Genomic DNA, 12,284 nt, shown 5'->3' with positions numbered 1-12,284 from the left:
GCTCTTTGTGCTGCTGTTGAGTGCCTGTGGATTTTAATCCCCTGCTTGTTTTGTCCTGGCCCTGTAAACCCCTGGAGCTGCTGTTTGTGTGTGTATCCAGCACACAAAGGCTGATTTCTGGGCAGAAGGTCACAGCCATATCAGCCATCAGCAGAGCCCACTTCAATTTCCTGCAGCCCCCAGAGAGCTGGAGCTGAACAAGGAGCTGCTGCTGGGTTTGTCACAGGGAGGGATTCTGAGAGCCTGGATTTACAGCTGTGCCTTTGTCCTGCTGAGAGCAGTCCCACAGAGCCAGGAGCAGGGGATGGTGATGGATGGAGGGCGTGTGGAGAGCCCTGAAAAGCTGCTCTCCACGTGAAGCCAATGCCAAATGTCAACAGCTTCAGTTCATGGATTGCAGGCTGTGCTCTCCCTTCTGGTATCAAAATGGTGTCACCAAAACCAGTGTATGCTTCCCTTCCTGTGAGTACTTTTGTGTGGGTAAAGATGTGCCCCAGGAGCTCTAAGGGAACCTTTTTGAGCCTGAGATCAGGCAGTGAAAGCCTCTGTGCTCTGCCCAGAATCTGGGTGAGTTCACTGACATGGGGATTTTAGCAGGAGCTTTTCTGACTGCCAGTGAGAGCCTGTGTGAGCTTCCTCCTGTGCAAATGCTGCTGAGGGCTCCTGTGTGTGAGCAGGGCTGAGGAGCTGCCACCATGGCCATGCTGGTGGCCTCCTGGCTGCCAGCTCAAATGGATGTCCCTTTTCAGGCTCATCTGACGTCACATTCAAAGCCCCTTGAACCTCAGAGCTCTGGATCTGTCAGCAGATGCCAACTGCAATTTTCCTGGGGTGAAAATGAAGTTAGGAAGAAGTTCTTCTCTGTGAGGGTAGGGAAGCCCTGGCACAAGGTGCCCAGAGCAGCTGTGGCTGCCCCATCCCCATCCAAGGCCAGGTTGGACAGGGTTTGGAGCAGCCTGGGATAGTGGAAGGTGTCCCTGCCCATGGCACAGGGACTGGAAGGGGTTTAAGGTCCCTTCCAACCCAGACCATTCCAAGTTTCTGTGATTCCTGCAGGACTGATGGTCTCAGAGCAGATGCTGCCCCTGCCCTGTGCCTGGGGAGGGCAGGGTGTGCTGGGGTGAGCAGGAGGCTCAGGCAGTTCCTGCTCCAAACCAACTCGTGCCCAGGTTTGCTGCTGGCAAGGCTGAGAAGCTGAAGTGTGGCTGAACTGGAGCCTTGTCACCTCCCCAGCAAGGCACAGCAGCTCTGCTCAGGGGGGATGTGACAACAGAGCTTGTGCCCAAAGCTGATGGGTTTGGGTTCACAGAGATTTCCTGCACATTCCTGCTGTGTGAAACTGATGCCTGGAGCAGGGGCTGGACAGAGTTAAAGGAATAAAATGGGGATTTATTAAAAGGCCTCAAAGGATGCACCTTGGGCAGTGCAAGAGCCCAGGCAGGGTTGCACCCACGGTGGGCCCAGGATGGACTCAGAGTCAGGAGTTTTCACCCTTTGATGAGTTCTGCTCCATTTCCACGCTGGGGTTCAGTGCCCAATCCCAGCTCCAGGTGATGCAGTCCCACCCTCCCAGGTTGCTCTCCTCCATTCCCTGCTGTTTGCACTTTTTGGGGCTGAGGCTGCAGCGGTGTCCTTGGTTCTGGGGCTGGAAAAGGATTGTTCTGTGTGCCTGAGCTGGGAGGAGACCTTGCTGACACTTTCTGTGCAGTTCAGAGTTATTGACCAGTGCACTGCAGAGTCTGGGAAATAGGAAAGATAAAACTGAAGGCATCAGCAGGACTCTGCTGAGAGCCAGGCCGGGGTCCCTCACTGGGTGTGAGGCTGTGCTGGGCACTGAGGAGCAGGCAGGACAGCCCAGCTCACACAAATCTCTGCCCTGCAGGTGGATGAGCTGAAGGCCAAGCTGGCAGCCCAGGAGGTGGAGCTGAAGCAGAAGAACGAGGATGCTGACAGGCTGATCCAGGTGGTGGGCGTGGAGACGGAGAAGGTGAGCAGGAAGAAGGCGGTGGCCGATGAGGAGGAGCGGAAGGTGGCCCTCATTGCCCAGGAGGTGGAGCAGAAGCAGAAGGACTGTGAGGAGGACCTGGCCAAGGCTGAGCCTGCCCTGGCAGCTGCCCAGGCTGCTCTCAACACCCTCAACAAGGTAGGGTGAGGATTCCCTCAGTCTTTTTCCTCCTCACTGGGGGAGAGGGGCTGTGTCCTCCGATGTCCCAAGTTCTGCACATTGTATTGTCCCTTCTCCAGCTTCCTCCCTGCTGATGCTAAAGTGTGTCAAAAAGGACTGGATGTGTCACTGAGAGCCGATGTTTAGTTGACAAGGAGGTGTTTGGTCACAGGTTGGACTTGCTGATCTCAAAGGTCTTTTCCAGCTGGGTTAATTCTGTGATTCTGGGGTTCCTGGTGGAACTCAGAGCACCCACGAGGCTGCACCATGTTCCCCTTCACTCATTGCCATGGAGAGGAGCAGACAAAGCTGGTCCAATGGAAGATGTCCCTGGGAAAAGGTGTGATCAGGAGATAAGCATTGCTCTGATTGCAGGAGATTGGTTTTGGGAGGAGTTTTTGTGCCTTGGAAGGTTTGTCCTTCAAGGGTGCTCCAGGGGTTCCCATTTGATGTGGCACTCAGTGCCATGGTTTGGTTGGCAAGGTTGGTGTTAGGTCATAGGTTGGACTTGATTGCCTCAAAGGTCTTTTCCAAGCTCATTCACTCTGTGGTGCAGTGAGGTGCCTGAGAGATGGACCTGCAATTTGTTCTGGCCTGCAGTTCATGCACAGTGTGATAGTGAGTTTGAAAACTTGGGAATTCAGGAGTTGGAGACAAAAATGCCCTTTTGGTTGCACCGGTGCAGTTTGGCTGCTTGCCCTGTGAGGGTGCCTGGGCTTTCTCAGCAGCTGCATTCCCTGAGGGCTGCAGGATGTGGGAATCAGAGGATGGATTTGGCACTGGCATCTCAGCCTGGGTAGGAGGGAGCATCAGGGGAAGCTCTGAAGGTTGTTTTAGAGGGCCTGAGCATTATTTCTACAGGTTTCATTCTTATTTATCCCAATCTTCTGAGAGGGCCTAAAACCTCCTGCTCCCCCAGGAGCCTGGGGAGGAGCAGTGTGCTGTGCTGGTCCCAGGTGGGATGTCAGGAGCAGGGAATGGAGCAGGTGTGCTGCAAACATGCAGAGCAGTGATCTAAAGGCAGCACTGCTGGGGCCCAGAGGAGCCCAATTTATCAGATTGATAGCCTGGGAGCCTGACTCCATTAGTGGCAGAGTGAAAAGAAAGCCCATTCATTTTTACCTAACAACCTTGTTTTCCCCTTTTCAGACCAATCTGACGGAGCTGAGGTCCTTTGGGTCACCTCCTTCTGCTGTCAGCAACGTCACAGCAGCCGTGATGGTGCTGATGGCCCCGGCAGGGAAGATCCCCAAGGACAGGAGCTGGAAAGCAGCCAGAGTGGCCATGGCAAGGGTAGACAGCTTCCTGGACTCCTTGATCAACTTCAACAAGGAGAACATCCACGAGAACTGCCTCAAAGCCCTGCAGCCCTATCTGCAGGACCCCAGCTTCAACCCCGAGCTCGTGGCCACCAAGTCGGCGGCGGCGGCCGGGCTGTGCTCGTGGGTGCTGAACATCGAGCGCTTCCACCGCGTCTTCTGCGAGGTGCAGCCCAAGAGACAGGCTCTGGACAGGGCCAACGCTGAGCTGGCAGCAGCCCAGGACAAGCTGGCCACTGTCAAGGCCAAAATTGCTGTGAGTGACCTTGGGGGGGGGCTCGTCCTGCTTGTCCCTGCCTGGGGGAATCCTCAGCTTGGGCAGAGATGCTGCTCGGTGTTTGCATTCTAAAGCAGGGTGGGAATCCAAGGGGTTGGGGGTTGTAGGGTTTTCTGTCCCTCCTGTTGCAGTGGCAGCCCCAAAATCCAGCCCTGGCTGAGCCCAGGATGGGCAGCAGGGAGGGGAGGGGGGTTCTGCCCCTGTGCCCCTTGCTCAGGTCAGAGCCCACCTGCAGAGCTGCCCCAGCACAGGGAGGAGCTGGGGCTGCTGGACAGAGCCCAGAGGAGGCCATGGAGATGCTCCAGGGCTGGAGCCAGGCTGGGAGTGCTCACCTGGAGAAGGGAATGCTCCAGGAAAACCCCAGAACCCTAAAGGGGCTCCAGGAGAGCTGGAGAGGGACTGGGGACAAGGCATGGAGGGACAGGACCCAGGGAATGGCTTCAAACTGAAAGAGATGAAATTTAGCTTAGTTAAAGGGAAGAAATTGTTTCCTGTGAGGGTGGGCAGGCCCTGGCACAGGTGCCCAGAGCAGCTGGGGCTGCCCCTGGATCCCTGGCAGTGCCCAAGGCCAGGCTGGACACTGGGGCTGGAGCACCTGGGACAGTGGGAGGTGTCCAAGCCATGGCAGGGGTGGAAAAGGTCTTTAAGATCCCTTCCAGCCCAAAGAATTCTGTGATTCTGTGACAGAATATTGCTGCTTTCTAAATTTCCTCTGTTCTTCTCCAGCCTTGCTCACACCTGAAGAGGAATGCTAAAATAAAAATCCTTGTTATTCCCACTTAATTTTTTTAGTGTAATTTACCTCTTCTCCTGGGCCCTCAGAAAACTCATGATCTCAAACCAGGGTGTTCCCAGTGTGCTGCACAGGGCAGGGGATGGCACCTGGAGGCTGATTCAGTGCTGGGAGCACAGAGCTGGGCTGGCTGCACACCCAGTGCCTGCTTTTGCAGGATGACAACTGCTCTTGCAGGAGCCTCATTTGTCACGGCACAGCTCCCTGGCAGCACATCTTGGATGTTATTTGGATTTTTGCTACTTAAAAAAAAAAAAAAAAATTAAAAAAATCCCTGAATAGAAGAAATTACAGCGTGATTAAAAGTGCATTTCCACAGAGTGTAGAGTGAGACCTTTATCACTTTCCTTCAGAAAATTATCTCTATGTAAAAACACATCCTGCTTTATCCTGCTTTCCTCCCTGCTCCCTCCCAGCATGCTACCTGCTAAGAACAGGCTGTGGGAAGCAGCTGCTCTGGTTTTGGGGTGTTTTGGGATCTCTCTTTGGGAGTGGGATCCCCTCCAGGGCTGGACCCACAGCAGGGGCAGGGTCCCAGTGAGTGAGGTCCCTGTGCTCCCCTTGCCCCCTCCACCAGCACCTCACCCTCTTAGAAAACACATCACTCCCTTGATGTTTTCAAGGGCTTATCATTCTTAAAATGCTTACTACACTTTTTAACTCAAAATACAAGAAAATGGTGCAGAACTCTGCGGCCGCCCCTTCCTGCTGCAGATGAAAGGAGGCACCTGAAGCAGGGATGGATTTAGAGGGCTTTGGTGTCTAATTCTCCCACCTCAGATGTGCCATACAGTGCTGGGGAACTTTGTTCATCCCTTTATGCTGCTCTTCTCCAAAGCTTTTTTTATGCCTGGGCTTTTTTTTTTTTTTTTCCCTCAAAGCAGTGGGATTTTGTTAAAGAAAATTGCAATCTTTGGGGAGATTACTGCTGCTCCTCTGGCAGAATCTTACAAAACTGTCTGGTTTAGGAGCCCTCTCCTCTCTGCAGAGATGGGGAGTGATGCAGGGTGGCGTGGGATGGATGTGGAGGTACATCCTGACTTATCTGGGATCTCTTGGATAGCTTCACTGCTGGCTGCTGATTCATACCTGCTCACAGCTGGCCCCCAAGCTGTCTCACGCTCATTTTTATTAATAAATGAGGAATTTCTGTCCAAAACATTAAGGACTTTCTGTCTTTTTTTCCCTACCTGGGAATTGAGTGCTCTGCACCTGGGGCTGCTGGAGGTAGGAGTGAAGGGTGTGTCCACAGCTGCACACAGCCCCTGCAGACCAGATATATGCATATATTCTAGAGAAAATCAATTATCAGCTCATGCTTTTATAGTGGAATGTGATATACATGAGCCTTTGTAGGCTGATAGATCCACATGCACACAGGGACAGAAACTTTTGGTGTTATTGTTCCAAGGAAGGTCAAGGAGAGGCTGCTTTGTGTTTGTATCCAGGAGAGCTGCAGGGATCTCTAATATAATCCTTTTTCATTTTTGGGTTTGTTTCTAGTGTGTAGCTCAATGTTAAAGTGATTTACAAGCAGTTTAGCCTTAAGCAGTCTGCATTGGGTGCAGATAAAATCAATTATTACTTTTCTTATCAGGAGCGAAATGCTCCAAGTGCTTGTGGGAGCTGTTGGCTTGGTTTAGATCCGAGTGTGAACAAGAGCAGGGCTCTCCAGTTTTCTCTGCAGGTGCTTTGGCTCTTGCTGCCCCTCCCAGCCCTGACCTGCCCAGGACATGGCCCCACCTCCCTGGGGCAGCCCTCAGAGCCCTTTAGCTCACTTGTTGTATTCCTTGCTGGAAACAGTGTGAGGGCATGGTTTGGACAGGGTTCAGGCAGAACTTCAGGAGCCCCTTGGGGATTTGAGCACAGCTTGGGGAATGAGCAGAGCCTCCAGGACTGATCAGAGACAAGGGGCTGTAGCATCAGGAAATGTCAGATTTGGGTTTCTCAGCTGCCTGCTCGTTGCTCAGCCACAGCATTCCTCATCAGGGCTCAGCCAGAAGCCCAAATAAACTCATTTTGAGTGTCCTCTGCCTCTGCCTGTGCCGAGGGTGTGGGTTCCAAGCAGTGGCACAGCCCTGCCCAGCCCTGGGTGGATGGGCTGGGCTGGAGCTTGGCCAGCTCTGGACAAGGGCCTGCCTCAGCATCAGAGGATTCCTGAGTGATTTGGGCTGGAAGGGATCTCAAAGCCCATCCAGTGCCACCCCTGCCATGGCAGGGACACCTCCCACTGTCCCAGGCTGCTCCAAGCCTGGCTTTGGGCACTGCCAGGGATCCAGGGGCAGCCACAGCTGCTCTGGGCACCCTGTGCTAGGGCCTGCCCACCCTCCCAAGGGAACAATTCCTGCCCAATATCCCATCCATCCCTGCCTTCTGGCACTGGGAGCCATTCCCTGTGTCCTGTCCCTCCATGCCTTGTCCCCAGTCCCTCTGCAGCTCTCCTGGAGCCCCTTTAGGCCCTGAAAGGAGCTCTGAGCTCTCCCTGGAGCCTTCTGTTCTCCAGAGTGGACACCTCCAGCTCTCTCAGTCTCCAGAGCAGAGGGGTCCAGCCCTTGGAGTGTCTTCATGGCCTTTTGGACTCCTCCCAGCAGCTCCAGTTCCCCCTGAGTTGTGCTGCTCCTGAGTTCTCCTGTTTTTCACCCACAGCGCCTCAATGAGAACCTGGCCAAGCTCACAGCCCGGTTTGAGAAGGCCACCTCAGACAAAATCAGGTGCCAGCAGGAAGCTGAAGCCACAGCCTGCACCATCTCCCTTGCCAACCGCCTGGTGAGTGCAGCAAGGGCAGCTCTGGTGGCCCCAGGGGGAGGGACCAGGGCTGGGCTGAGCACCTTCCATCCTCTCAGGTTTTTGGGAATGTCTCCTGCACTGCTGTCACTGTCACATTTTCTGAAAAATCCCTTCACCAGGATTGTTTCTCCTGGGAAGCTGAGAAGCTTCAGAGAGAAATGAAAACAATAATTATCTGATTGCTTTTCCTGTGTTTTGCTGCTTTGGAATGTGGTTTGGAGATTGTTTATCCAACGTGTGAATTGTTTTCATTTAATGACCAATCACAGTCCAGCTGTGTCAGGACTCTGGAAGCAGTCACGAATTTTTCATTAATATCTTGTTGAGCCTTCTGTAAGATCCTTTCTCTATTCTTTAGTATAGTTTAGTATAGCATTCTTTAATATAATATAAGTACATAAAATAATTAATTAGCCTTCTAAGAACATGGAGTCAGATTCTCAATTCCCCCTTAGTCTTGGGAACCCTGGAAATATCACACACTGCAGCAAGTTTCAGCAGTGAAAATGCTTTTACAGAGGTTGTTTCCATGAGGTTGTGGCAGAATGTCTTCTCTTTCTCAAAGAAACCAGGAGAGGCAGCTGCAGGAAGTGTTGTTGCATTCCAGATGCTTTGGGGCAACTCTGCTCCTTCAAGTGCCTGGCTCTGCTGCCATCACAGCTCTCAGCTCCTTCTTGGGGCTTAAATGTGTGAGCAGGTGCTGATGGGCCAGAACAGTGTGAGTCAAAAATGGCATCATAGAAACAAAGGTGTGAACGTGCCCGTAGCTTTGCAGGGTCTGAAATGACAAGAATTAGAGAGAAAACATCTCTAAAAAGCCTCAGACTCCTCCAAGTCAGAGTACAAAGGTTTTAGAGAGGGGCCTATGAGGAACTGGAGAGGGATTTTGCATCAGGAACTGCAGTGATAGGATAAAGGAGAATGGGTTCAGACTGACAGAGAGGAAATTTAGTTTAGATATACGGAAGAAATCCTTCCCTATGAGGGTGGGGAGGCCCTGGAAAGGATTTCCCAGAGCAGCTGTGGCTGCCCCTGGATCCCTGGAAGTGTCCAAGGCCAGGCTGGAGCAGCCTGGGACAGTGGGAGGTGTCCCTGCCATGGCAGGGGTGGCACTGGATTGATTTTAGGTCCCTTCCAACCCCATCCATCCCATGGTTCTGTGACTCTGGGACACCACATCCCAGGCCATGCTGGTTACCTCTCTTCCCCACCCCATGACGTGGGAACAGCTCCCAGTCTCAGCAATTCTGTGATTTTTTACTGTCAACAATTCATCATTTCTGCAGTGCAGGCAAGGAACTGCCTGCATCCCAACTTCCTGCTGTGCACTGCACAGCATCTCCTGTGCCACCCTGGCTTTGATCTGGGAGCAGCACCTGACAGCCCTCACTGATGTGCAGCTCATTTGACATTCAGGAGGTGTCTCTGGTGTGGCTGTGGGTAGAAATGAGTTCCCAGACTTTGAAACAAACACTGAAGTTGTGTGAAGAATGCAAGCGAACGTAGGGAGTGATGCTTTGGATTGACAAGTGAACCTGGGGGATTGAGGCAAGCCCAGCTCTCGCAGTGCCAGGCTGGCATCTCATGAGCTTCAAGTGGCCTGAGGAAGATGCTCCAGGATCCAAAGGACAGGATCTGTGCAGCAGAAAGGGAGGCTGGCAATGAGTGCTGTTTGTGAGGGGGTGTGTGCTAATGCAGAGGAGGAAATTTAGTGATGACAAATGCTAAATAACGTGTGCAGGGAAAACAAACTGTAATCATGCAGTTACATGGATAGGGCCTAATTGCACTATTATCACTCACAGAAGAGCTCTTGGAGTTGTTGCAGAGAGTTCTCAGGAACAGCAGCGTGGCACTTGACAGGAGGAAAAAAGACAAATTGAATATTACTAATTGGTAGGAAAAAACCTCAGGAAACAGAAGTTAAGCGTCATTGTATTGGGTCTGTCAGTGCCTGCATCCCACACGTGGCCACCTTGTCTAGGAAGGGTGTGGGCAGCCCAGAAAAGCTACAACAAAGTACAAAATCACTTCCATATGAGAAGAGAGGGAATGGATTAGGGCTCCTTATTTTGGAAAAAGTGCAGAAGCCTCTGAAATCATGGCTGGTGTGCAGAAGGTGGGTGAGGGATAGTTTTCACTCTCTGTCATTATCAAAGAGGCAAAGGTAATCCAAGGAGTAGCTTTTTATTTGCCTCTTGCTAAATAAAAAGAATTCCAATGACTTCCAGGATCTGAGGTGGGAGACACCTGGGGTGTCTTGAATGTATTAAAAGTGGCAGTAGTGTGTGATCCAAGCAAAAGAGAAGAAGAAAAGACTTCCAGGACCTAAGGAGATAAAAAGTAACCTGAAAAAATTAATTAGGAGTATGGAAGCACCTCCAAGTACCAGGAAAATCAGATCAATAAAGACTTCTTGGTCTTAGAGGGGCTGTGGGACTGCCTCTGGATCCCTGCAGTGCCCAAGGCCAGGTTGGAGCAGCCTGGGACAGTGGAAGGTGTCCCTGCCATGGCAGGAGGTGGCACTGGGTGACCTTTAAGGCCTCTCTCCACCCAAGGCAGTCTGTGATTCTGTGATTGTATGAATCATAAATGAGCTGGTGTGTGGGAGCTCGCACGGCTCCGCAGTGATGATGTCAACTGTCTGTAAAGAATTGTAAAAACGATCCCGGGCGATGGAGGGATGAAACACCACGTAGATAAATGTAATGTAAAGTACACTGGAGAAATGAGGTTTTACTTCACATGGCCTGTAAGAAATGCTGAGCTGATCGTTATCACTCAGCAATGAAAGGATGGAGTTAAGAGTGCTGTGAGCTCTGTGCTCCCAGAAGCAAAAAGCTCTCACCAAACCCAAAGCCCCTCTGAAACCGGATATTAGGGTTTATTAGGAAAAGAAGGGAGAACAAAACAGAAAAATCCCCATCTTGCTCTGTGAATACCTGCTAAATAAATCTTGAATGGGCAGCATCACCACTGCCCCCTCTGCTGCACCTCAAAGGCTGGAGGAGAACGGGAAATGGTGCAGAGCCAGCAACAATAAAAGGAACCGGATAATAAAGATTGCATCACTCGGTGCAGATAACGATTGCAAGGAAAATCAAAAGGCTGCTTCTGTCTGAGGAATTATTGAAGAGGCTAAAGCTCTTCAACCTGAAAGGAAGACAGCACAGGGGTGCTGAGGGCTTGGAATCGGAATCCTGAGTGGTGCAGAGAAGCTGGTGCCAGCAGGATTGTTCCCTGGTTTTGCACTGGACAAATGCTTCAGCAACTGAAAAGTTCAGGCAGCACATCAAAGGATGTACTTTTGTGCAGCAAGGTCAGCTGAACTGTGGATCTCCTGCCCATAGGATGCTCTAGGTGCCAAAAGTTGGGTTGATATCCACAGCAGCTTAAGCTCAGTCATGAAGTCAAAACCCATCAGTGGCTGTTAAGCACAGCGATTTGAGCTCTGGGTCAGAAGGTCCTGAAGCCTGCAGCTGTGGGAAGCTGGAAGCTGTGTCCAGAGCTGTTCTTGTGTGTGCAGCATTCCCAGGACAAGGGCTGCTGCAGGAGCTGGGTGTGCCCTGCAGAGCTGGGCCTGGGGTGGGGGTTTCAGAGGGGAGCCCAAAAACATCTTGGCTTAGGAGATCCTGGCTGTTTATCAGGGGGAAATGGAGGTACAGGAAGATGGAAAGAGAGCTGTTTGACCTGGAGTGTCTGCAGGACAACCAATGCCATAGAAACAGCAGCGAGTTTGTGTTGGGAATGTGGAGGTGGCCCTGACCCTCAGGAGGCAGCTGGAATTCTGCTGGAAACAGGACTTGGTCAGGTTCACATTCCACGATTGTACGAATGATCAATTTGACTTGGGAATTTGCAGGTCGGGGGGCTCGCCTCTGAAAATGTGAGGTGGGCTGAGGCTGTGAAGGACTTCAAACAGCAGCAGAGCACCTTGTGTGGAGATGTCCTGCTGGTCACAGCCTTTGTCTCCTACCTGGGCTACTTCACCAGGAAATACCGCCAGGAGCTCCTGGATGGCATCTGGAGGCCCTATTTGCACCAGCTAAAAGTAAGTCCTGATTGCTCTGAGAAGCCATTGTTTCTGGGATTAATGGGGCCACAAATCCTGGTGCCCACAGGGGATCTCTCAGGTGAGGGACATCACTGTGTCCTCAGGGTGTGGCCATGCACTCCTCCCTGGGGATAATGGGGTGTCCTTGCTCGATGAAGTTCCTCCATGTACACAGGAAAATCCCAAACACAGAGCCCAGCTCTGCAGTTTTGTCCATGGCCATGAAGGAGGTAGGAACATGGAGAAGGGATTGGAGCAGGCAGAGCTCGCTGCCAGCTCTCCAGGAGGCTTGGAAAAACTCCAGGTGTTTTTTCGTTCTGGACACGAGCTCTGGTCGTGCTGGCCATGCCTCTCAGCTGGTTTTACCCATGTCTTGCTGTTAGGACCAGATGGAGATCATTGTGCCTGAAACTTGTTTAATATTTCACTAATTTTAACAGGTTCCTCATACAAATGGTGCCAAGAAGCTTTTAAATAAGGTCCCAGAGATGCTCAAATCAAAGGGCTGACCAAAGCAGACAGTACCTTAGGCTGAGAGAGGGAAACTTCATTCTGTATTTCTTAACACTGGTCCATAAACTTAGTTAAGACATGGTTTCAGAAATGACCTGACTGTGCTTAGAAATGTCAAGAAGTGTCTGTAATTCCAATGGAAATGAAAGGACCATTCTGCTCAGACACCTGGCACAGGTAGCTCTGGTTGGCACACCCAGAAATGGCCTCCCCTGTCAGAGAAGTGTTTCTGGAGCTGCTGATGCTGGTTTGTAACACAACAGCAGCCTGAGGAGGGCATTAATTCTGTCCTTCCACGCTGGCTCAGGGAGCTGAACAGGGCAGGGAGTGACCCCAGCCAGTGGGGCTGGGCTGTGGGGGGAAAACCCCTTGAATTG

The 12,284-nt window shown here is 51.8% G+C and overlaps 1 protein-coding gene across 2 annotated transcripts in view; it reads left to right on the top strand.

Annotated features, from left to right (window-relative positions):
• DNAH9 (dynein axonemal heavy chain 9) overlaps window positions 1-12,284 on the top strand; it is a 161,040-nt gene that overhangs the window by 78,112 nt on the left and 70,644 nt on the right. For both annotated transcript variants that reach the window (XR_013184717.1, XM_077188209.1), the window contains 4 exons: window positions 1,883-2,143; window positions 3,314-3,739; window positions 7,200-7,319; window positions 11,203-11,391. Coding sequence is in view for 1 of the 2 variants with exons in the window: in XM_077188209.1 (XP_077044324.1) it covers window positions 1,883-2,143; window positions 3,314-3,739; window positions 7,200-7,319; window positions 11,203-11,391 (996 nt within the window). In the remaining variant the exon portion in view is untranslated. The remainder of the gene's footprint in view (window positions 1-1,882; window positions 2,144-3,313; window positions 3,740-7,199; window positions 7,320-11,202; window positions 11,392-12,284) is intronic.

Source organism: Agelaius phoeniceus, chromosome 19, assembly GCF_051311805.1.
Source record: "Agelaius phoeniceus isolate bAgePho1 chromosome 19, bAgePho1.hap1, whole genome shotgun sequence".
NCBI classification, from domain to species: Eukaryota; Metazoa; Chordata; class Aves; order Passeriformes; family Icteridae; genus Agelaius; species Agelaius phoeniceus.
This window is presented reverse-complemented; position numbering and strand designations above follow the sequence as displayed.